The sequence below is a fragment of the Mustela erminea genome, chromosome 14 (genome assembly GCF_009829155.1).
Source record: "Mustela erminea isolate mMusErm1 chromosome 14, mMusErm1.Pri, whole genome shotgun sequence".
Classification (NCBI taxonomy): domain Eukaryota; kingdom Metazoa; phylum Chordata; class Mammalia; order Carnivora; family Mustelidae; genus Mustela; species Mustela erminea.
This window is the reverse complement of record NC_045627.1, coordinates 13,582,480-13,607,730: the sequence shown is the minus strand read 5'-3', so window position 1 is coordinate 13,607,730 and position 25,251 is coordinate 13,582,480. Positions and strand designations below refer to the sequence as shown.

Sequence of the window (25,251 nt, the reverse complement as noted above, 5' to 3'; positions counted from 1 at the left end):
GGACCCACTGAAACCCCCCAGCAAAAAGCTGTGCATGTGAAATGCCTCCCACCGGAGAAGCTTGCACATGGCTTGCAGTTTAAGTACAGGACACCACCCTTAGCCGTGTGGGTGGTGGGTGCGCTCCCCAGATCCAAGTTCCTAGACCCCAGCCAGGGCCAACCTCGTCAGGAGGCCTTGCAGCGCTGGCAGTCTGTGAACTCCCTTCTGCATAGTCCCTCAGTTTACAAACCATTTTATAAACCTTTGCCCCAGCTTTTCCATTCTCTTAGGTTTCATGCCTTGATACCTTCAGTAACCCTCTCTTCTTGGACTCAGAGCATGAGTCCTGGCCTCTCAAATCCCGTGTGGTCCTTGTATCCGCTATTCCTTTCGGTGTATGTGCTCTTAGCTGTTCTCCCAACCCATCACACTAGACATGTTCAAAATGATACTCCTCTTCCTTCTGAAATTGGTTTCCTCCTCAGTTTTACCATGTTAGATGGTGGCCCTCTATAGATCGTTCCCTTGGAAGTAGTTCTTGTGTGTGTCTCTTCCTCCCTCCGTCTCCCCATGTCTGCTGCCATCAGCCTCGCTTATCCTTATCTCCGGCTCCCTAAAGTAGCCACTCTCCCCGTGAATGCCCAATGCTCCACTGTGCTGTTCCCAACTGGACTGCATCCCCAAGCCCTGCTTTCATGATCTCATTCTGCAGTCTGACCCTCTGTCTTGAACTCTCCCCCACCCCCATTTAATTTTTTCAAAGATTTTATTTGTCAGAGTAGAGAGCGAGCACAAGCAGGCGAAGCAGTGGGCAGAGAGAACAGCAGGCTCTTTGCTGAGTAAGGAACCTGGGACTCTATCCCAGGACCTTGGGATCATGACCTGAGCCAAAGGCAGACATTCAACCAAGCCACCCAGGCATTCTGTACTGCTCCCTTACTGCCTATGTCTGCCAGATCTGTTTCATCTTTTCCTGCCTCTTTGCTTTTGTAGATGAGCATGTCTTCCTGAACTGGCTTTCCCCTCCTAAATGCCAGCTCATATCACACCTCCTTAGAAACTGTATTTGGGCAACCTAGAGCACCGATTTGGCCTCTTCTGCCCTATATTTGAAGGTGTTGAGCTTCGAGTTTGCAGCTGCAAGCACAGGAGCCAGTCTGAGCAGAAAAGGCATTATTCACTGACACGCAATAGTTCTGAGAATCTCTAGCAGGACTGAAGAACCACACTTGGCAACTACAGAGTCACAGACAACTCGCAAAGTCGTGCTGTACGACTGTTACCCCTCTTCCCCCAAGATGGTCCCCTTGCACTGGCAGCTCCACCTGGACCAGCTGTGGAGCATGTTCCAACCCCAGGGAGCGCTGCCGCCCACCTGCCGAACCAGCACTCTGATTCTGGCTTCTTGCCCTGGTTCTGACTTCCCGTCTGGGGAGGTTCTGGCAGTCCCAAGTGACGGGGATTCATCCCATGCCCTTGCCCTTCCCTGCAGTCTGGATGAGGTTGAGGGAGGATCTTCCAGATACGGGAGAAGACTGTGATTCTGAACAGCCAGAGTATCCCATTTCCACGGGGCTCCGACTTTTCCCCAGCTGCGTTATAAGCTCCTCCCGGACAGGACTCATGTACTTCTTTTAGCTGCAGCCGCCGCCTAGGCCTTTGTGGGTAGCAGACATCACGGAAGTAATCCTACAACAGGTAGAGCAGGATGAGACAGCTAGGACGTTCCGGCAGGTAACACTAAACCCAAGTATGGCTTCGGCTTACAGTATTGTCTCCAGTGTGATCAGAACTGGCTTTTAATTTTTTTACATAAATTATTCATGAAACATCCGGAGCCTGACATTTGCCTGCAAAACAATACCCTTCTCCCTTTCTGCAGAGTGCTGAGTTCAAGGAGTGGGCTGCAGAGCCTTTTGTGTCACTCACACCGCCCCAGTCACCTGAGTATGACTGACACCGTGGAGGGCGCTTTCCTATGTAGAAAGTGTTCATGCGGACAGCTGAAACAGCAGATGGCGAAGGTGTTCAGCACTGTTTTTTCTCAAGACTGGAACAATTTATTAACAACTGGGGAGAACTGATTAGCAGTGACGGGAATAGATTACTGGTCTCAAAAAGTTTCCAAACCTTAAGTTAAATATAGAATAAAAACTTGTTATAAAAGTATAAATGGGGGCACCTGGGTGGCTCAGTGGGTTAAGCCTCTGCCTTCAGCTCAGGTCATGATCTCAGGGTCCTGGGATCGAGCCCTACATTGGGATCTCTTCTCGGTGGAGAGCCTGCTTCCTTCTCTCTGCCTGCCTCTCTCCCTATTTGTGATCTCTCTCTGTCAAACAAGTTAATAAAATCTTTAAAAAATATATATATATAAATGCTTATCATAGAGATCTGCAAAATATAAAAATACATGAAGAAAATTAAGATCCCATTCCTTAAGAAAACTATTGTTAACATTCTTTCATTACAGTGGTTTTTTATTTTTATGTTTATCATTACTTAATTAAGATCATACTGTGTCTAGTTCTACAGGCTTTTTTCTCACTAATATTTATATCCCTAACCTTTTTGCATCCTTCTGCATAAATACAGTTGAAATGTATATAAAATTCGAAGTCATGAAGACTGTTCAGTTGATTAAGAGGTTCACCCTGCGAAGGGTGCTGCTGGCTATTCCTGGAAATGGCCGTGGCCCAGATCAGTGTGGAAGTGTAATTCCTTCCGTATCCTCTCCACGCAAAACCCAGCAACTCTGGTGTGTGGCAGTAGCCTCCTGTGCGTGTCTTGTGTTTTCTGGTGTGATGGGCTTTGTTCCTCCCACCCACCTTGCTCTCAGCAGTTGTCACGACACTAGGTGACAGCTGGCTTCAGTCATTTCCTGCTGTGCTCGGCCATCACTCGGCTCACTGGTCAAGGCAGCAGCACGCTCGTTGAGCAGCTGCCGCTCCACGGCAAATGTGTGGCTTGCCGGAATCCAGTTTCTGGGCTGACGAGCACTCACTCCTCACCATGTAACCACTGATCATCTCCTGACCCCAGTTGTGGGCGCCTAAAGGTGCCGACTGAGGCCTGCCCTGCGCAGCTTAAAATTGAGGCAGCGTCTCATGTGCTGTGAGGGATCATTGGAGAGGGGTTAAGTCTGTTGGCCCATGGAGTCTGAAAAAAGCTTCATGGAGGAGATGGCCCTTGAGCTGAGATTTTCCGTTTAGGAGCAACCAATCTACAACTACCTTTTTTTTTTTTTTAAGATTTTATTTATTTATTTATTTGACACAGAGAGAGGTCACAAGTAGGCAGAGAGGCAGGCAGAGAATGAGGGGGAGGCAGGCTCCCCGCCGAGCAGAGAGCCCAATGTGGGGGCTCGATCCCAAGACCCTGGGACCACGACCTGAGCCGAAGGCAGAGGCCCAACCCACTGAGCCACCCAGGTGCCCCTCTACAACTACTTTTATGTGCCCTCTCATTTTAGGTCTTATTTCTTGATGATTAGGGCTACCGTGGATAGACTTGAGCATTTTTATCATAACTGGAGTGAGCTTGGTGTAGGGCATGATGGCGTCTGGCCTGCTTGTCTTGCTCAGATGTCCCTGAGTAGAAGGGGCAATGGTCGTGATGCAGGAAACACAGCCAGTGGGTGGGGAGGATGGTGGGTCCGCTCTGGGGAAAGGGAGTGACAAGATCTGATAGTGTGTCCCAACCCAGACAGAAAGGCTGAATTCCAGGTGGTAAGGGGGCAGGCAGAGACCTGGATACTGTGTTACAACCTAAGTCTGCAGACTGGACCAGGCCAGGCCAGGCGGGTTCTAGGCCTTGAGAGACCGTAGGCATCCTAAGATCACATGGTTCTGATTGCCAGCAAGAGTCTGGAAGCCTGGCAGGGAAGATTAGACACTCAGATCCCAGGTGTGGAGAAGGGACTATGTTTGGAGCCCCCTCCCCAGGCAGTAAATGAATGTTGCTGCCTCCATCAACATGGGCTTGGGGCCTTGCATGGTCTCAGTTTCACGTTCAGATCATTAGTGGAACTTTAGGGGAAAGGGAGGGGGAGGGGGAGAGAACTTCCAGCAAGTTGTTTCTTATGTTAGCAGAATTATCCTATTAAGTAGACATTTTATTTCACAAAACCCCCAGCCAAATAAAAAGTTCTATGAACTTCCAGCTGTGTCTTTCTCTAAAGAACTCCCAAGATGTTTCAGATCCTGTCACTATCCTGTTTGAATAGTGACTTGGAAAATGCTAGATTCTGAGATTTACATGCATACTTTCAAAAATGTAGTCTTTGTTTTCTGTAAACATCCACTTGTTAAAATTATTTTTTCCTAGGTAATCCCCTATGTTGGAACCATTCCTGGGCAGTTGGAGCCTGGAACTTTGATTGTAATACGTGGGCATGTTCCCTGTGATTCGGACAGGTAAAGCCATCATGTTAGATGAAAAAGGAACAAGATTGAACTTTTTGTGGGGAGACTGTTTTGGTACTTTGAGGCCTGGTTTTGCTTTCATCAACAGCCCAGGTGCTGAGGAGATGGGAATGAGCGGCTGAGATAAAGTTCACTTGGATGTTTTATTTTATTGCTGTAAAGTACTAGAGATCTAGTTAGCAATGGGAATTGTGGTCAGACCCCAGGGACAAGGTCAAGTTGCAGTGTAACATTCCCACAGCATTGCTTATGATTCCTTCTGGGCGAGTTGTCTGATGTTTTGTCAGAGTTGTTTGCTCTGATACAAACTGGATGAGGCTGTCTTGAGTTCGAGCTGGGCCAGCTCTGAGGCACGGATGACAGCGGTTTAAGTAAGAAGTGAAAGGTCTGAAGAAGATAGCCCACATGTTTCTAGGGAGTTCTGTAGAATCTAGAGAAGCAGGCCTCTCCCAGCTCACGGTTCTGCTGTCCCTTGGGTTGGGTCCTTTTTCTCATGGTTAGTGGCAGCTAGAAACCTAGCCCTCACACCACGTTTTGGGTAGCTGGGTGGGTGCCTGTGGGGTTTGAGGGGAGTGGGCAGGGGAGGGGAGTGGACAAAAGACAGATGCCGGCTGACTGGGGCCATTCTCAGGAGTCTTCCCTGAGCATCTGCACCTCAGTAGAACCTCTGGTACCGGAGGCCACCTGCCTTCCAGGGAGGCTGGAAAAACGTGGGCTCTTGCTCTGCGTAGACAGGGCCCCAGCCCCAGCCCAGGGCTCTGCACTGAGGAAGGAAAGGAAGATTCTGTAAGAAGGTATTTAGGCCACCTGGGTGAGTGAACAGAGGATCAGTCCTAGGTCTCTGAGGCTGGAGTTTTGTGCTTGCTGGGCTTTCCCCTGCAGCCTCCTTCTGGGCTCCCACACGGCCCTTTGCTCCTTGCTCTCGCAGGTTCCAGGTCGATCTGCAGTGCGGGAGCAGCGTGAAGCCGCGTGCCGACGTGGCCTTTCATTTCAATCCACGCTTCAAGTGGTCTGACTGCATCGTGTGCAATACTCTGAAAAATGAAAAATGGGGATGGGAAGAGATCACCTACGATGTGCCTTTCAAAAAAGAAAAATCTTTTGAAATTGTGATTATGGTGTTGAAAGATAAATTCCAGGTAGGTTTTGGAGAAAGAAGGTGGAATCCTCATTAATGACCATAAGCGCCCAGGGCAGCTCTGCATGTCCATGAACTCATCCTTTGTTATTTTAACTCCGAGAAAAAAAGCAGCTCCAGCCTTTGGCTCGAAAGCACGGGCCAGGGGAGTACCTGAATGTGAGCTGGGGCACACCTGTGTCTGCCTTTGGTGTTTCATCGGAATATGTGTCCAGGGCAGCCAGGCCTTTTTATTCGATCCTATTTCTGCTAGCATGACTGAGCTTAGATTCAAATCAGCACAGCATCCTCTAACTGGGATAGTAAACCGTGATCACCGTGACCCAGATGTGGGGCATCCGGAACTCACAGATGAATAGGGAATCAGAGTTAAGTCTCACCACAAGTTCTTTAGGATCATGAGATTTTAGATGCAGAGGAGTTCGTAGAAGTCCTGCGCATAGTAAATACCAGCGCTGGCTCCAAGTGGTAAAGACCCTGCCCGTACTAGCATGTAGGGGTGAGGCAGAAGGTGGCCCTGGAGGCTTTGGATAGGGCGCACTGGCCCGCAAGCCCCATGGAGCCTCGAACTCCCAGACCTGAGATCCGCTCGCCTTCGAGGGAAGATTCCCCATCTCTGGTGCTGGTCCTTTCTGTCCTTCGGGATATGCTCCCAAGACAACGCCCCTGAATCGCCCAGTTGCCATTTATCCCTCCTTTGCCTGGCTTTCTGAGCACTAGTGTCTACAACTTTCTTTAAAACACTCCTTCCTGGGACGCCTGGGTGGCTCAGTTGGTTAAGCAGCTGTCTTCGGCTCAGGTCATGATCCCAGCATCCTGGGATCGAGTCCCACATCGGGCTCCTTGCTCGGCAGGGAGCCTGCTTCTCCCTCTGTCTCTGCCTGCCATTCTGTCTGCCTGTGCTCGCTCACTCTCCCTCTCTCTCTCTGACAAAATCTTTAAAAAAACAAAACAAAACAAAACACACTCCTTCCTGTACTGCGGTGCCTTCTTCTGGTTTTCTTTTACCCAACCAGTGGGATTTTAAGCTCCTGGAGGTCGGGGAATGGTCTGCATGTGGCCTGTGTTCTCCTGACATTCCCTGTCTGGGAGGGAGGGCCCGGGAGCCGAGTGGTGTGGGTCCCTGCTGGCAGGCCTGGTGCTGCAGGATGCTCGGGAGTGACTTTCTGGTCTCCTCCCAGCAGCAGCCCTTGCCTTGAGGGTGAGCCTTTTCCCACTTACAGTAGATATTGAAGCTGAACTGAGTAGCTGGCCCATGTGTGTTCATTCAGCAGACACAAGATTTACTGAGCGCCTGTGGTGTGCAGGGTGTCTTCCTTAGAGTGTGGTCCTCTAGGACAGCGGGCAGGGTGGCAGGCTTGCAGGACGAGGGGATCGGGAGACTTTGAAGCCCAGTGTCTCATGTATATGCACGGGGACACACATGAGTATGCACATCTGTATTCATGAATGCGTAATTTGTCGGTGGACGGGGAGGGTCCATGGTTGTTCCTCAGAGGAAGTTAAGAAACATTGCTAATATTATGGATGCTTTCAGTCAGTTTGGTCAGACATGGAATGTACAGACCTGTGAGAGAAGACACTAAACCCAAGTAAACATGATTTAAATTTGGATGCATTAATAAATGTATTAATTGGTTTTTTTGTTCTGTTTTTTTTTCTGGGGGTGCTGGGCTGTCTTCTCTGTCCATGTAGGTGGCTGTAAATGGGAAACACATACTGCTCTATGCCCACAGGATTAGCCCAGGGAAAGTAGACACTCTGGGCATTTATGGCAAAGTGAATATCCACTCAGTTGGTTATAGCTTCAGCTCGGTGAGTACCCTTCCACCGCTGGGCTCTTCTTCGCTGATGTCTTCTGATGAAACGGTAGGAAATATCTTTAGTGTCTTCTGTTAAGGTAAAAATTCTGTAAATGTTTCCGTCATTACTGTATTAATTTCTTGGAAGTGAATCTTTCAGACTGGTAGTTTGCTATGTCCGGGCCAGGGCTTCAGTGTCTGTAGGATCTCAAATCTTGTATGGCTCTGACAACAACAAAACCCAAAACCCAAAACAGTGACTACAAAACAAAACAAAAACCCTTTTTAACAGGGGCAAATTCCTTGACACAGGAATATAATGGAGGATTTGTCAAAGATCAGTTCCTAGAAGTAGAAAGTCTGAGTCAAAGGTATTTGCATTTTAAGTTACAACTGATAGCAGCTGGAGGGCTGGCGAGCTCACCCTCCAGAAAGCTTTCCAGGAATGTTACAGTCTGGGCAGCCGTGCCCGCTCGCCCACATTCTTCTCGATGCTCATTCTTAGTCTCTGTAATGCTTGCCAGTCTGACTGGGGGGGTGGGGGGAGGACCCTTACGTTAAGTACATTTTTGGATTGTAATTTTCAAGCATATTTTCATGTTTAGTACTATTTATAATTGTTTTTGATATGTCAGGGAGGGTTGTATTTAGAATTCTGATGGATGTTAAAAATTAATCTTATCTTCAGGATTTCAGAAGTACCCAAGCATCTACTCTGGAACTGACAGAGATAAGTAAAGAAAATGTAAATATTACATCTTTTAATGAACTACCAGTTTGAAAATGTTCTTTTAGTTATCATGTAAATCAGGTGGTAGGCTGAGTTTTTAAAAATTATGTTTTTAATGCGAAAAATGATTTTTAATATTAATAGGCTTGAAGTAAGCATTTGAAAATTAAGGCTTTTCCTTCTGTCCCAGGCCCTGTTAGTTGTGCAGATGCTTGAGCTCTCAGTGCATCTGCCCACTAGCTGCCATTCTTACGAAAAACAACACAAAACAAAACAAAACAATAAAACCCCTCTCACTCTTAACTGTGGAAGAGAACTGTCACAGTATTTATAAGTACTGAACACAGTGCTTTGGCACATGAACTCCCACATGTATCTTCTCGCTGGTAGGAACAAGTACAGTCTTTGTTATTAATGGACAAAGTGATACCTTAATGGTCTCGGAACCTGTGACCTAATAGATGGAATACAGTAGCTCAGCATCTTGGGAGCACCTTGGAAAGAACAAGTAAAATATGTCTGAAGTTCACGTGTAGTTCTACAAAAAAGTAATCTATGCCAGAGGATACAGGCTTCAGATGGCCAGGGCCATGAGGCTGTACCCCCAGCCTGAGCAGCCAGTTGCTCACAGCTCCACACCACACCGTCAGGAAGCACCGGCTCTGGCCATTGTAAGCAATCGGCGCTGACTGCTCACGTTAGTAAATGCATTTTTCCCTTCCAAATGTCTTCACTTTGACTTTCTCTTCCAATAGGTACTGAAGTCCGACACGCCACATTATGTAAGTATTTCTGCCCAGGTTATAACAGGGGACATTTTCTAAAATCGCCCAGGACATGAATAGTTTGAACCTTAGAAGACAGCTTCATTCCTTCCCCACCTTACTGCAGAACTCTTTCCCCAACAGCCTAGTAATAGAGGAGACATTTCTAAAATCGTACCCAGAACTGTCTACACCAAGAGCAAAGGTTCGACTGCCCATCACACTTTGACTTGCGCCAAAATACTACCTACCAGCTGTTTGTCAAAGGTTTGAAGAACCAAAAATTTTCTTAATTTTGTATAACCGATTAAGTTTGAATTAGCTGGTAATGTGTAACTTCTGCCCTCAGCAGAAGCCCCGAGCAGCCACTCTGCCTTTCTGCGCGGACCCTGGACAGAGGAGAGTCCGCTGGGCATCGTATCTCTGGGCTGAGTGTGTGTTTCTGTAATGCTCCCACCTGGGCCGCTTCCCTCAGGCAGAACGTGGAGCGCGGCTGCAGGCCCCGAGCGTAGGCGACTTTCTCAGAGTGTGTTTGACTCACACGAGGGATTTCAGGCCCCACGTCACATTTATTCATTGCCTCCTCTGAGACGCTTTCCTTGAGAGTTGGCTGTGAGCCAGGCGGTGCTGACCGCTGGGGCTTACAGGGGCAAGGCCTTTAACCATGGCCCCGTGTCTTCAGACAGTTTTCTCCCATGAGGTCGCTTTCTGCAGGCCTTCTAGTGCTCACTGTGGTTTTTCTTCAGACTCTGCCGTTCACTGCGAGGCTGAACTCCTCAATGGGCCCTGGACGAACCGTCTTCATTAAAGGAGAAGTGAATAAAACTGCCAAAGGGTCAGTACCAGTTACCAGGACGAGTGCGAACACTTTCCACACACGTCTCTTCCTGCCTTCTTCCCCTAACAGTCTTGGGAGACGGGCGTGGGCCTAGTGTCCTGATCCTCACCACAAAGGTGAGGCTGTCGAAGCAGCGGGAGGTCAGGCTGCCAGCAAGACTGCTAATGAGCTGGTGGCAGAATCAGGGACTGAAGGCTAGTGTTTTGAGCTAGGCTTTTTGTGGCCACACAGGAGGGTGGCATTTTTGTCCGGGAAGCCCACCCATGCCTTGAAGACTTGAGGGCAGCCGGGAGGTCCGCTGACTTGTTCGGGCCCCTTACGTCATGTGACTTGGTAGAATTTCTGAAGAACCTTTTCTAGAGACATTCAAAAGCTTGAAATCCCCTATTTCCTAGAAAGCAATAGACTGAAGAACAGAACAACTGTAAACGTTGACCGAGAACAGTACTTGAGAGGGCTGCAGCCTGAAGCAAGCATTTCGGTTACTTGCTCTAACCCTTCAGTTGCCTCCCACCCAGATCTGTGGCCTCAACTCTAATGTTCAAGTTTTTTAGGTTTTTATTTTGCAAAGAGCATATTTACATCAGTGGAATGCTAACTCCGAATTTAAAACTCTACCTTCATCCGCATTCCTGAGTCTGTGTGTGCACACGTTTTGTGTAGTTGTGAAGAGAGCTCAGGTCTGATTGTTAAAATTGTAGGAAGAGCACTGCTGACTACCGGTTAATTTTCTTTATTCTCTCAAAAGCTTTAATGTTAACCTCGTATCGGGAAAATCAAAGGATATTGCTCTTCACTTGAACCCACGCCTCAATATTAAAGCATTTGTAAGAAACTCTTTTCTTCACGAGGCCTGGGGAGAAGAAGAGAGAAATATTACCTGTTTCCCATTTAGTCCTGGGATGTACTTTGAGGTAAGATTACGTTATGGGCCAGGGCAAAGAATCCTGGGAGGAGGGATAGGATAAATGGTCTTTTAAAATCAAGTCCATGTGGAGATTGCATTTAGCTTTTATTTGGAGACTGTGCATATAAAAGGCATTCAAAATATAGTCAGTATTTTGATTGGCATAAATGGCATAGCAAGTAGAATAGCACATTGTTTGCATTGGAATTATTACTATGTGGTGCCGTATTAGTTTGTAGGAATTTTAACAGGAACCTTGTGCCTCAAGACAGATTTAGGCTAATGCTAAGTGAACCTGAGGACACAGGAACCATGAAATTGTCTGCTCTGTCACCTGCCATCTTGGTTATATGTAGCTTTAGGTGGCAGTCCTTTCTTCCAGGTTAGTCCTGTTCGTATATATTCGAGGAAAAAGAGGTTTAGACCCTTAGAACTTGAAGACATACGGTCCTGAGTCCCCCAAGTGTGTGAATATTATGGTCAAACAGCCTTTCCCAAAATGCTTCTGGATGCTGAGCAGATGAGACGTGGATGCTGGGTGGCTGGATAGGTCCGCTCACCAGCTTAGGTGAAGCACTGCCTTACATAGTCATTCAAGGTCACTGATTTAGGTCATGCTTCTACATCCTACAAACAGTCACATGCTCTGGAACATTACACGGAGTTCTTAAGGACTCATCAAAAGTAGTAGTTAACAGAAGGAACATCAAGGCTGCATAGAAGATGGCAATCAGACATTCATATGTATTCATAAGTTCCTGGTACATGCTGTGCCAATGTGAAGTAGTTGTAGGAGGTTCCCTGGAAGGTGTGGATATTGGTTTGGAATTCAGAACGATATAGGAGGGTGAAGTGAAAGGTGGCTTTTCCAGATTGAGGGGATGATTTGAACAAGATGGGGGGGTGTGTAGTACAGGGGTTTTCTTGGCAGAAGTCCAGGTATAAAAGGTAACAGGGGGCTCACTGGAAGGACACAGAGGTGACTGCTCCAGAAGGAAGTGGACCCCTGGGGTTGGTGACAGGAAACCAGTGACATTACTTGTTCTTTGAACTGACCCCAAGTTTGGTTCTGTAATAAAATGGAAAAGGATAAGAATTCTTTTAAATAATCATTTTTTCCTTTTGTTCTGTATCTCAAGAACAGTAAATACCCTCCTCTTAGACCACTGTTGTTAATTATCTATAGTGATCGGTTTTTCTCTGCTTCAAATGCCTGCCTTTTTTAAGATTCTCGATTATTCCATTATACCATTAGTTTGATTTTAACCAGTATCTTCTGTTCCTCATTGTTTAAAATTCACTCTAACTACTACAGTCTTTAAAAAAAATTTCAGTTCTGTAATTTTTTTTTTTTTTTAAATCATCAAATCACGTTGGTATGAGCTGTTCTAGAACATCCAATGGTTGTGAGGGATTTTGTTGTTCCATGTTGTCTTGGAGGTTCTGGGTCTCTTTTGTGTGTTGCGTACTTGTGTAGCGGCAGTGTGTTCCCTGGGCCACAGACTTGTCCCGACGGTCGGTAAGGCAGCGGTGTGCCACCTGCTCTGGTACCATGTGGTGACTGATAGACTCTTCCCACTGCCTCTTCCAGGCACGAGACTGTGTTTTGTGTTGAGATTTTGTCAAAGGTACCTTTGTACTAGTCAGAACAAAAGAATAAATACACTCTTTGCTTCTTTGCAGATTTAGGTTTTGCCTCAGCCTGGCCCCTGGGGATGGAGCCGGGTTAGCAGCAGGGCTGCTCCTTTCAGCTCTGCTGAAGCCTTGACAGAGGGAAGACGCAGTTGGGAGAACATAGTGCAGGTTCACCACACGGGTCCTTTTAGCGGGAGTGGAGAACAAATGGCAGAATTGGGGCTGATTGGCAGCAGGAATGTCTTATCAGAAATAGGAATTTTAGGTGTAAAGGTGAATTAAAGGGATTGGAGTTTCTTTCGATTTTCACTGTTTTGAGTTTTAGGCAAAGACATCTGAAAGACTCACACTAGTCACGAATCAGAATTGAATCTTTGTCAGAATGCGAATTCCTCCATGGATTCACAGAAGCCTGAGCTTTTGGGAAACAAATGGAGACCAAGAGGTGCTGAACTGGGAGGGAAGTCAGGGCCACGAGGCAGCTGTGCAATCCTATAATCAAAAACCAAGTTTTTGCACTCTGTAAGATTTGTCTAAGACCCTAGAGTTTAAGGCAGAAAAGTCCCAATCCAGGTCCCCTGGTTTTCAACCGTAAGCTGGAATCCGCTTCTCTGTGAGTGCCAATATGGCGGCAGTTTCCTGCGTCATTACAGTACCTGAACACTGGCAGGAGAGGGGGGACAACAGGCAGGAAAGGGGACAGCAGAGGTAATGTGCTGAGGGAAGGAAGGCCTCAGGCCATAGGCACAGTGTGAAGCTCCAAGCATACTCAGTTCCCTGAGTGGGACAAAGCAGAAGGTGCGACTACCAAAGAACTTCTAAGACACTGAAGTTTAACAGCAGCAGGCTGGGAGAACATCGGTATAAAGCAAACCCAAGGGGAGCCACTAATGTTGTGTGTACTTTCCTTCCAGATGATAATTTATTGTGATGCTAGAGAATTCAAGGTTGCGGTAAATGGTGTACACAGCCTGGAGTACAAACACAGATTTAAAGAGCTTAGCGATATCGACACACTGGAAATTGATGGAGATATTCACTTACTGGAAGTAAGGAGCTGGTAGCTGATATGCTTGCTACAAAAACTGAAATACAAAATGACTTATGTAACACTGGCCTTGTTAAAATGCATCTGTTATATTTGTATATATATATATTAAGATGAGCTTGTATAACGTGAAGTCCTACTAGGCGTTCTCAGTCCTTGCCACACATTGTGGCTTTGTCTAGCACAGAATAAGGAAATTTGAGGCAACAGCAATGTAGTCATTATTCAGGTCTTTCTATTCTCTCTCCCACCCTGGCCTCTTCTTTTTTAAATCTTCACATTCAATAAGTATCTGTTGGTACAGAAGCTGACATATAGGGAGTACTTATTTTCTGTCAGCACTGTGTGGGGCCAGAAGTATACAGTGGAGCGCAATATTCCCTGTTTTCAGGCTCAGAATCTTCTGTGCTCTGACATCATGCCATTGCTTTTCCCACAGGCATTAGTCACATAAAGTAACCAGAGATAATTACTCAGCTATGAAGTCACCTACATAAACTAACTTCTGAAACTCTACTTCTCCAGCGATCACTTTCATACCTAAAGTTCAATCACATCCCATAATGGAAAGGACTGATGTTGCCTTCCATCTCACAGTTTCCTTTGGCATGACAAATACCTAGCTTTACTAGCTGTAAGCATTGCCAAATAATTTAACACTACAAAATCTGGACACGGCACAAAGATTAAGGCAAAAAATGCAGCAAAACAAAACCAATCATATGAAAATTAACTTGATGTCAGTCTCAAGGCCAATGATGTCTCTGTCAGTAAATGCTTAGTGTACCTGAATTCAGGATGAGTCCAAGGTCTGCACATACCCCAACAGAAAATTTAAGGGACAGGACTTTAGCAAAACAAAGTCAAGATTAGATATCATGACTGTTGATAAAATAGGCACTATCAGAAGGTAAAATACACAGAGACCATTGGGGCAGAGAGGGGGTGTAACAATCTTGCTTGTCCCTAAGCAAACGAATCCTGCCTTTTTTCTGCTCTAAAGCTTAGTCCCTCATCATTAGCGACAGAGATCAAAACACTGTTCCACTATAAGTGATTAAAATCAGACTTGTATCAGCAGGTTAAATTATTGCATTTCTGTAATTTTTTCTATTCTTTGAAGTGAGTTGGCAGAAGTTCTTTGTACAGTTCTTACAGGTCAGATCTTGTTACAGGAAATTTCAAAGGCTTGGGAGTAAGGAGGTAAAAAAGTTGAATCAGTTTGATCATTTTATCATGTTAAGTTCCTGGGCTGAATATGCTGCCAGCATTTAGAAATATTTTCGTTACAGGTTTTGGTTAGAAATTATTTGTACCCATATACCAAAAAGACTAAAACTAGCAATCTGATTTTTTTTTAGAGGTACTCAGGGTAGAAGTTTCTGACACTTAATTCTTTTCTATTCATGTTAATTATGTTGCCTCTTGTCAAACTTTCACTGCGAAAGTTGTAGAAGGAATCCCCCAGGGTTTTGTTTTTCCCCCTTTAAAAAGAACATCAGAGGGCATGACTAAGAAAGACATGCAGACTGTAGGCCATTTAGAGGAAAAAAGCCCACATATATTGTTTTCACTAATACCTAACCATACTTATGCTTGCTCTTTTGTTACACATGAAGGTATTATTAAGCCATAAGACAAGTTCTGTGACAGGAAAAAAAAAAAAATCAGTATTTTAAAAAGAAGCTGTTAGCACTTACGAATTAATCTTATTACCAAGACATTTCTTAGCTGGGAGTGCCCAGTTCTCCCAAGCCGCATCTCTGAAGCTGCAGTTTAGCCTTTTACTTCTCTGTCTCAGTTCCTCACTAAATTTCTATAACAGAGGCTTTCAAACTAAACATTCTATGGGAAGTTCTTAGATGCTTTAAATTTTTTAAAAAGGCATAAGTAAATAAAATGCCTTGAATAAAGGCAGGTTTTATTTTTTTAAGCCTTTGCTTCACATGGCAATCAGAGATTAGAAAACTTCAAAGCTTTGAAACAAATGATACTTTCTCATACAAGTAATTCTTGGATCACCACCGGTGGAAATGCGATCACTTCTAATCCCGGAAGAGCCATGGCACCTAGTGTTTCTGGGCCCTGCCTCCACAGCCCACTGCTGTGGCACCCCAAAGACTGAAGGGTAAAGACGACAATCCTAGTTCTAAGTGGGAAATGTACTCCAAAACTAATTCCCTTTGTGGCCACACACACAAAAATTAGGGCTGAAGGGTCATGTACCCAAAATGAAAAGTATTCCAAATAGCTTCCAGTCCAAAGCGCGGCTGAGTGCGGGTCCTTGTCTTGAAGAGCTACCGTAAGTGAGATCACAACATGCACACATGTACACAGGACTCCCTTTCTAGAAAGAGTTAAGGTTTTACTGTCTAAATGAGGTATTTTCACCTCTTAGTGCCCAACTTACACACAGCCATAGTATCAATAACTTCAATCAGAAAAGACTCCAACAAATGTTTAAACAAACACAGACTGCAAACAAACACCGGGTACCATTTACTCTCACGGCCATTCTGTACAGGGGGTGGGAAAGGCTCTTTGGGAGCACAGACCAGGCAGGAGTTTTATAAAGAAGTCCGTATAGGGGTCAGGGTACCAAAAGTAATATGGTACCAAACACCCAAAAATAAAAATATAAAAAATCTGACCTCTGAACAGAGGAAGAAAAAGAAACACCAAAAGCCCAAGGTTTAGAAGTAGCTCTGGAGCGGCTCTCCCAGTATGGTTTCCAGTTGCTGAATAGTCTTTTGGCACTGATGTTCTACTTCTTCACATTCATCTAAAAAACAAAAATAAAAACTGAACCAATCTTCTGCTTCAATAACCACTCGTCTAATACTTCAGGTGTTGCATTCTGTGGCCACTGTTTGGTCACCAGAGGGAAATGCAGCAGAGAGCATCGTGGAACCCCTCCTCCGCATGTCCCCTTCTTGCCTTTGTTCCCTTCTTGGTTTTGGACCTGGAAGCTGAGTAACGTGGCTCCCTCAACGTAGTGGTACACTAACGAAAATCCCAAATTCCTAGTGATGCCCCTCATCCAGGACATAAGAAACAGAGGTGAATGTACTTTTAGAAAAGTAGCGAACCACTAACATGAAAAAGTATCTGTCTACTTGGCTACTCAGCCTTGCTGAGTAACACCTGAACGCTTCTCCCTCGGGCTGCATGGTGGCACGAGTGCCATATGTCCACAAGTGCACACAGCTGGATTCCAACCCTACTTCTACCTGTCCCACTTTATTAGTTTCTTATAAAGCCTCTATATAGTTTCTTCCTTTATGAGAACAGGGATAATGGCATATAGCCCATCGTGAGGATTAAATGAGATCCTGCATGCAGAGCATGGAGTAAATGGTCATTACTAACAGGCAGCTCATCTACTGCCATCTTAATGGCACTAGACACTCTGCTACAGTAGCCCTATGTCTGGGGACCAGGATACTCAAGGATATAAATATCTAAGGTTGATGAAAAACCATATAGGATGATCTTACCATCATAACACCAAAGTACAGGTAGTGAATACAGTGTAAACGAAGTTTCTTATGAACACCTGGTGGTCCCCTAACGCGCTCCCTCACCCTACTCAAAACAGGAACTCCGCCTCCCACGTCTGCGGCGGGAGATGCGGTGTACGAGGAAGATGGGAGCCGAGGGCTCACCCCATTCTATCCACATGCCCATTATCACTCGGTACATTTTCACAGAATTTTACTCTATTTCTTAGTAATTTAGGAATTACCTTCCATCAATTCAGCTAAGAAAGGAATGGACTCTGGTAGCAAGACAATATAATTCTCCTTTAGTTTCTCAGCCAGCGCTAACACGGTAATCAGAGCAGCAAATCGAACCTGAAAAGGACAGAGGTAAAGAATGATGATTTAATATGAGCAACCTTCTACAAACCAGTGTTTTATAAGTGTCTTCCAGTGCTGCGGGGCCCAATGCAATTTGTTTTTATAACATTTTCTCCCCGCCCCCTCCTACTGGAGAGAGGGCGCCATGCGTGTGAGTGCAGGTGGTGGGAGGCTGGGGTAGAGACAGAGAAGGAGAATCTTAAGCAGACTCCATGCTGAGCGTGATGCCGGATGTGGGGCTTGTCTCATGACCTTCAGATCAGGACCTGACCTGAAACCCAAGTCAGAAGCTTAACTGACTGCACCACCTAGGCACCCCCACGTTTTCCTTTAAAAATAAATAAAATGCTACACACAAACTTAAGAGCGTCATCCCAAATTTATGTATGCTGGAACTCAATGGCTCGCCTGGCTGTTGGAGATGATGCTGGCCTGGCTGAAGAGCATTGCTGGTCCCCTCAGGCAGGGCCCCTCCCTCAGAACCCTGTGTCACCACTATAGTTGTGGGAAGGGCTGGGCACTGGCTCTGGTCTCCTGCTCAGCACAGAATTAAAGTTTGGGTGTCTCACATGACTGGTCTATGAGAAGTAATGCAAGTGGTTGTCAGGCACTCAATGATTTACCTTTGAAAAACAAAAGATTAGATCAATAGGTTTGTTAATTAATTAATTATTGCATGAGCAAAAGCACCAGCCCCCCACACCCTGGGGGGGTTGCCTAGGAGGAGGGAGAAGGAAAAGCTGGTTCCCTGCTGAGCTGGGAGCCCAATGCAGGGGCCAAAAGCATGTTTAATGGACTAAACCAACCAGGTCCCCCAGTGATTCAGCTTAAAATCAAAGCTGTACCAGTCTTCTTTCTAGTTTTTGGATCATTTAAAAAAATATTCAGATACAGCAAAATGACTTAAGCATCTGTAACCACCTACGTTCAAACCAGACTTTCTTGGTACTATACAGTCAAAACATTAAAATAAATTTCATGCTGCAACTTTGTAAGAAGCTGCAATTTAAAATCTGGGGGCTCGGGGTGCCTGGGTGGCTTAGTGGGTTAAAGCCTCTGCCTTCGGCTCAGGTCATGATCTCAAAGTCTTGGGATTGAGCCCCACATTGGGCTCTCTGCTCAGTGGGGAGCCTGCTTCCTCCTCTCTACTTGAGATCTCTGCCTATCAAATGAATAAATAAAATCTTTAAAAAAAATAAAATAAAATCTGGGGGCTCATGAAAACAGCTTCATTGTTCTCATAAATAAATATTATGAATTTCAAGTACAAAACCTTTCAATAAAATTTGCTTTGGTCTGTTTTATTCACTGAGGCTCCTGTATGATAATTAGAGAAATGGTGATTCTCTGCTAACCAGTTTGAAAACACTGACACTCAGACATGGGATTTTAATTTCCACTCATCCTCGCGCAGGCCAGTGAGCTGCTTACCTTTCACGATTCCACAAAATCCTAAGCCTGATAAGTTACAGTGAAGATAATACAGTGCTCTAACTCAAAGGAATATTCCGTGGCAAACTGAAAGACTGTCTCTGGGAACACAAAGACACTTAAACAGTGGAATTCAGGTTTTCTCAAAATTCTGAAGTATTTACAAAATGTTAGTACTTGGGTCTAACATACTGCGGTGGGGAGAGGACTTCTGTTATTTATAAATAGCGTTTAAGTAAAAACCAAAAATTTGTCAGGCTCAAACTTCTGCCTCATAAGCATCCTCTAGTTCTACGCGACAAGCTGTGTCCCTGCAGACTTACCAGGGTCCTAATATCCTTGACTGCTTTAAGGTTGTTCAGACTGTATGGTGAACACACACAGCTTCAATGCTTGTCAACCACGGTTCCTACCTTGGGTGAGGAGTCTCTGGTCTTGAGCAGAATCTGGTAGTTCAGCGGCTTCCAAAGGGAGTCATCTGCCATGGCCACAGAGAACTGCGCAATGCAGGGGATCAGGTGCTTCGTCACCCGCTCCTGGAAGCGTGCATCCCCTCCCAGCTTGTTTTCTAGCTATGAAGAGGGAGAGACGAGGACTTTGAGCAACAGGTCTCCTTCTGTTTGAAAAAATACCCAACGTGTAAGTAATTTTTCACTCTCTTTCATGATGGCAGCAGGCTCAAAAGGTGTAATTTTTTTTTTTTTTGAGGTGTAATTCTAGTACTCTCTCTAGAACAAATTTACCACGTTTTGGAGCTCAGACTCTCCTAGCCCTTAGCATCACTCTTTTCCCTCTAGCAGAACAGCTGACAGGAGTTCTTCCAGAGAGCAGCAAGTCCTAAAACATTCTCAATAAATTCAAGTTTAGAAAATTAAAAATCTAACCACAGTGCCTTATATCATGCCTTTCATTTGAAAAATTCTAAAGTAAGACTTGGTACACACCACTGTGAAGAGAAGTTCCTTCCATTCAATTTTGAAATAAAAATTTCATTAAGAAGTCTGGAGATTAAAACCCAGCAGCTGTAATTTTTAGTAGATGTTAAGATCTAGTAACACTTTAACAGGGTTGGCGGCTTCCTCATTGTTTGTCAAAAAGAGATGGTTCTATTTGGTTACCTGGTCCACCAGGGGCATCATCAAGGCCTCTGCTCTCTCTTTACTGATAAAATGCTGAGTATCAAAAAGGAAGATTTTATACAAACAGTTCAAAATAAACTGTAAGAGCAAGCAACACTTTTCAGGGTCCTTGTCAGAATCAAAAAACGCTTCATCTGTAGATAGGAGAGAATAAAAGTAAAAAAAAAAATTTTCACAATTTAATCATCAATGTTTAAATTCAAATCATTATTACCACCACAAACAGAACGGTATTTCTAAAATGATAAATCAATCAGGATGAAGGCACAATATGAATGGCTCTGGTTACATAACTTCTTTAGGAGAAGATTCTCAGATCACTTAGTTTGGCAAGTTCAATTAGCAGCTGTCAAGTGGGTCACTGGGCAGTGCACACTGCGCCAGTCTGAACGTCTTACAGTTCCTTTCAGGAACTTATAGTTCGCGCCCATGTGCTTTATTCTCTCTCCCAAGTGCATCAGTTGACCATAACACGCTTTCATTACCCTGAAACAAACACTTCAATGCTTGTCAACTGACCATGAAGTAAAAACTTCACCTTCCTTACACTTACTGTACTGTATGTAAGGTAGCAAGAGTAAAGGTGTCCACTGAACTACAGTCTGCTACCAACCTGTTTTGGAGATGTTCACCTGGTTCAAGGTGTCAGCGAAAGGCTTTACCAAGTGGCCAGCAAACAGAGTAAAAAGCCCTTTCAGCTTTTCAGCAATGCAATCCGCCAAGTTGTAAAATGTCAACAGTCTGTCCTTTGGGGCATCCTCTGTTTTAGCCCAATCAAACAGCTAAAAAGATAAAGTAGGATTACTTTATTCTATTTCTCTTGTACCGTTTCTATCTGGATACAAAGGAGATGTGGGAGAAGAAAGCCTACCTTGAAGAACAGCGGCCTGAACGTGACTTCGGAAAGTTTTACAACCATGGCTACTAGACAGTCAATGATATAATTTTCTGTTTTTCCCACTTCCTCCAGATCATTCTGAAAACAAAAGAGCATCTGATCTATTAGCCAGATTACTAACATCTGGCTTTCCATAACTTTCACAAATAAAACAGGTTACACTGCGAGATTTTTCTCTGGCTCTTAAACAGGCAGATAACTTTAGGATTTGGGGAAGAGGAAATAAGCTTACTTCAGGGTGCTGTGCTCGGAAGTCCAGGGCTTCCAAGAAAAACGTGGTCAGCTGAGACTGATGGGAGGTGAGCTCCTCCTTCTTCATGACCCCAATGTGCTCCTGCAGGATGCTCAGAAATGGACCCATGTGGTTCTACCAGTGACAGAGTAAAGAGATGTGCCAATTTTTAATATTCTCAGAGTTCACTAATGCATTCATTAAGGAATTAATCCTCTCCTTTAAGGGAAAACTTAAGAATTTTAGTACTTTTATCTCCCTTCTCCAAAGTCTAATACCCAGTATGATCTAACCTTCCAGTTCTTCTCAATTTGCTTGTACGTTCTGTTGACTGCTGGCAGTAAGACTCGGGGTGAGAGTGTGGTAGCCAGTGTCTTCTTAAGGGATATGACACGGACATTAGCTTGTGAGGCAGAACCCATTTCACTAGTGATTTTCTCCAAATGAACCACCTATAGGAATATAAAAAGAGTGATCAAAGCCAGTATTAGAACTCACTGACAATGTCTGCACATTACAGAACTCAGTTCAGATGATAGTGGTTGCCGAAAGCTCAGTGCGCTTCAGACAGAATCCCTTTTAAAGCCAGCCCTGAATATCTGTAGAGAAAAATGGATAGATGCCTCTTTCCCAGGTGGGAGTCAGGGATGTAGGTACGTGGTGGAAGGCAGAAGGACACAGAGCACGCCCACTGTTTTTTTGTTTTTTTGTTTTAAAGATTTTATTTATTTATTTGGCAGAGAGGCAGGCAGAGAGAAAGGGGGAAGCAGGCTCCCCGCTGAGCAGGGAGCCCGTTGCAGGGCTTGATCCCAGGACCCTGATTTCATGACCTGAGCCAAAGACAGAGGCTTTAACCCACTGAGCCACCCAGGTGCCCCATTCCCACTGTTTTTTGTTTCTGTTTTTGTTTTTTTAGAGGACAGGAATGCAGAGACCATGAGAAAGTCCAGTTCTTTCTAGAAAGCTCCTCAGAGGCAGTGTTGTAATTTAAATCTTGGCTATAGAGTGTGTGAATCAGCTACGTAATTTTCACCATGGCAGTTAAGGCTCCTAACCTCATAGATGGCAAATGACAGAACAGAACAAGGATCATTTGGGGGCATTTTCAGTTAGAAATGTCACTTGGCCCGCTGCCTGTCTGCCAAGTATGCGGTGAACTACGACAGGAATCCTGCTCTGAAAGATACCTTACGATTAAAAAATCCATGTTAGAAACAGGGCACACTAGTTCCTGTAAGAAGTAATAAAAAGCAACTCTACCAGCCTAATGCCAAAAATCTCATGGCGGGGAGTCAGAAGAAAGGCAATAAAACACATTCTGCAAAATCGAGAGAGATGAGCCTTGCAAGACAGCAATAACCGTATCACTGTCACAATCAAGCAAGTGGGACAATGGGAGAGAAAAAGGGAACTTTTACTAAAAAAGCAAGACAGCTTTCAGAAATAAGAGCCTTCTGTGAAACAGAAACTAAAAACTTAAAGAATAAACAAAATTGTTAGCTTTGTAATTTGCCCTCTTCTCCCGCCCCTGCCATCTCAGACAAGATGTTGAGGTCACTGTGGCTCACCTGGGACAGGACCCCTTCTAGGTAAGGGCTGATGAAGTGTGGGAGGGTCTCCACAACCTTCTGCAGGGCCGCCAAAGCACTGAGCAGATAGACCTCACCAGTGACCAGCTCGCTGGTGTTTTTCATTGTTGTCAACAATGATGGCATCAGGCTAAAATGAGAAAACAAGAGTTGCAGCGTAACTTTAAGAAGTCATGAAAAAATCCAAACTGTGCCTGATACATCACTTCGCCGCCCAGTCCACAAAACGGCGTCTGCACATGTTATGAGCCCAAGAGCAAGATCTCCAAGTACCCATGGTTACGCAGTCATTTTTAAAAATAACGGGGTCTCTCAATTTAACATTTGCTATGTGTCAGGCACTGTGTGAAAACCCTTACACTCATGGTCCCACCAGAATCCCATGTGGGAGGTACAATCTTGGTTTTAGAGATGGCAAAGCTCTAATAGACTAAGTAAACTGCCCAGGGCTGCGCAACTAGTAAATACCAAAGCCAAGGACAAAGCAGGAGCACCTAACTTCAGAATGTGGGCAGCAGGATGCAGCTTTTGCCCAAAGAGATGGGGCCCTCTAGAGGGACTTTACCCCCTACACTTCCTAGTTACAGTAGGCCAAAGGGGCATGAAAAATCAGGGGACAATAACCATCATAAAGGGATATGATAATGTTGTAGGTTTCAGCTTGAAGCAAAGATCACATCTATAACTAATGTTACGTAACTTTTACTTAGAGGCAAAAAAGCCACTGACGTATTTTTCAACATGTACCAGAAACCCAAAGTGACGGTTCCCATCCCAGGTCCCAGTCAGCCCACCTGGGAAGCTGGGGGATGGCCAGTGCTTGCAGGGTGGAGGCCACCTCGGCCACACACAGCAGAGCACTCCCCAAGACATTCTTCTCTTCTTTCATTTCCGGTGCAATCAGTTTTACTGCAGTGTTCAGCACTGGGACAAAATGTTCTGGATTTTCTGCACCAAAATTCTTGCATAAAAGCTTCAGGGTATACAATGCTGTCTGTCTGTTTATTGCTTGTTCTTCTACTGTCTTTTTTTTATGCTGCACAATGGCCAAAAGGACTGGAACCAGTTTGAGGAAACGATAAACCTGAAGAGGTCAGCCAAGATTTTCATATAATTAAAGCTGCAAAATAAAACACTAGTACATTTTCTCACTTTTACTGTTTGAGACCGTCTAAATGGAAATCAGACCAGGACGTCCTATGCCAAACAATTCTACACAACCAACTGTTTCCCCACCTGCTTTATTTACCACTGAGCCAGTGAATGTGCTTGTGACCAATTTCAGACATATTTATCTAAAGCACCCTACCCGTCTGGAGCAAAAAAGGATTAGAATTATGCTAAAGCAGTATGCTAAACCACAACATCTGGTCCTTATTAGCAAGAATTCCACTAGGCTGAGATTCTATTCTAAGAACTCTTATCACAATTCCTATAAGAATTAACATCACATGTTAGAAACGCACCTCAACGGCATTATGTTCAAATAATGATACGCTTATTCAAACTGTACCACTGGATGAACTTAGGGAGTTAAATGCAGTGCTCTGATAAAGCCAAGAATGGTAAATGGGTCCAGCGTATGGTCTCCACTTACAATTTTCTTTTTCCAGGATATATTCTGCTGTAGCTTATTGTTCAAAAGATCCAGTGCTTTCCGGCGGACAGATGGCAATGGGTTCTCCAGCAGCCCCCTGATCACAGCAATGAATGTCTCTGTGGGCAGCAAGGCATTGACCTAGACGGCAGTCACAATGAACAAAAAAATTTTTTAAAAAGGAAGATCCATTCAGAATAAGAAAGACTTCTATTCACTGCAGAGCTTCTAGGTTCCAGGCACTTAGAGATCCTTTTTCTTATTTCTTAGACTAACCTTTCAGGGACGCATTACTAACCATGTTTATTTAAAAAAGGAAAAAAGGCTGATCCTAAGAGTAAGTGAACTGTTCCAAGACTTGTAGTTAGATTTTGAACAGTGATCCTAATGTCAAGGCCAGTGATATTTCTAGTATCCCCCAACACTCCACCTAAAGAGGTGTTTTTCTATTTCACTTGAATAAAGTGGAACATAATACAGTATTAGATGACTGAATATTCAAAGCATATGAGACACATGGTCTGAGACAGAGACACATGTTCTCATAATTGGTAGGGAAACAGTCCTTTTACAGATGAATTTCTTTCTAGCTATCAAGGGATTCTTTTCTAAGAAACATGTGAGCTGCAGTATATTAAGAAAAGCTTATTGCTAAGTATATTTTTTAAGTAAAACTTTGTATGTCAGATCATTTCACGATGACATAAACAGTCAACAAAACATAGCAGATGGGGAGAAATGAAAACCTACCTTATCTAACATGTCATAGGCTTTGCTCAGCAGTGCCCGCCAAAATTTCACAGTTAGTTTGTCTGCATTTTTCTCCATGGATTGTGCTACAGCATTAATATAGCCAAGAACTGTTTCCAGCAACCTAAAACAAAGGAGACTCATGAGAATTTTGTGCACAACTCTTGGCTTTTTGATATAAGGTTGGAAATTATTTCCAAGTTAAAAAAAAGTAACATACCTCTGTTCAAGGCCTTTTAAAACCTGAGGACCACCACTTTCAACTACCTAATTTTTAAAGAAAACATCATATCATCAGAACAGTATGGACATTATTAATAACATCATTTGAGGTAAGTGCAGTAAAACTCAACTATCTAAGACTATTCAGTTCAAACTTCCCAGGGGCTGTTTTCTGACCTTACAACTTTTTTTTTTAAGATTTTTATTTATTTATCAGAGAGAGAGAGGGAGAAAGCGAGCACAGGCAGACAGAATGGCAGGCAGAGGC

At 44.4% G+C, this 25,251-nt stretch overlaps 2 protein-coding genes across 9 annotated transcripts in view; one reads left to right on the top strand and one right to left on the bottom strand.

Annotated features, from left to right (window-relative positions):
* LGALS8 (galectin 8) overlaps window positions 1-14,811 on the top strand; it is a 47,670-nt gene extending 32,859 nt beyond the window's left edge. For 4 of the 7 annotated variants that reach the window (XM_032313617.1, XM_032313615.1, XM_032313616.1 and 1 more), the window contains exons 3-11: window positions 4,306-4,394; window positions 5,332-5,542; window positions 7,237-7,356; window positions 8,032-8,088; window positions 8,829-8,855; window positions 8,982-9,104; window positions 9,584-9,672; window positions 10,424-10,589; window positions 13,132-14,021. In XM_032313617.1, the coding sequence (XP_032169508.1) occupies window positions 4,306-4,394; window positions 5,332-5,542; window positions 7,237-7,356; window positions 8,032-8,088; window positions 8,829-8,855; window positions 8,982-9,104; window positions 9,584-9,672; window positions 10,424-10,589; window positions 13,132-13,281 (1,032 nt within the window). In that variant the 3' untranslated portion in view covers window positions 13,282-14,021. Of the gene's footprint in view, window positions 1-4,305; window positions 4,395-5,331; window positions 5,543-7,236; window positions 7,357-8,031; window positions 8,089-8,828; window positions 8,856-8,981; window positions 9,105-9,583; window positions 9,673-10,423; window positions 10,590-13,131 lie in introns of all 7 variants that reach the window. The other 3 variants (XM_032313620.1, XM_032313619.1, XM_032313621.1) reach the window with 3 other exon arrangements.
* HEATR1 (HEAT repeat containing 1) overlaps window positions 14,741-25,251 on the bottom strand; it is a 50,364-nt gene continuing 39,853 nt past the window's right edge. For both annotated transcript variants that reach the window (XM_032313612.1, XM_032313613.1), the window contains 13 exons: window positions 24,982-25,028; window positions 24,762-24,885; window positions 24,012-24,152; window positions 23,209-23,498; window positions 22,394-22,544; window positions 21,119-21,277; window positions 20,826-20,960; window positions 20,567-20,671; window positions 20,309-20,477; window positions 19,675-19,829; window positions 18,970-19,128; window positions 17,011-17,119; window positions 14,741-16,047 (listed from right to left, as the gene is read on the bottom strand). In XM_032313612.1, the coding sequence (XP_032169503.1) occupies window positions 15,959-16,047; window positions 17,011-17,119; window positions 18,970-19,128; window positions 19,675-19,829; window positions 20,309-20,477; window positions 20,567-20,671; window positions 20,826-20,960; window positions 21,119-21,277; window positions 22,394-22,544; window positions 23,209-23,498; window positions 24,012-24,152; window positions 24,762-24,885; window positions 24,982-25,028 (1,833 nt within the window). In that variant the 3' untranslated portion in view covers window positions 14,741-15,958. The remainder of the gene's footprint in view (window positions 16,048-17,010; window positions 17,120-18,969; window positions 19,129-19,674; window positions 19,830-20,308; window positions 20,478-20,566; window positions 20,672-20,825; window positions 20,961-21,118; window positions 21,278-22,393; window positions 22,545-23,208; window positions 23,499-24,011; window positions 24,153-24,761; window positions 24,886-24,981; window positions 25,029-25,251) is intronic.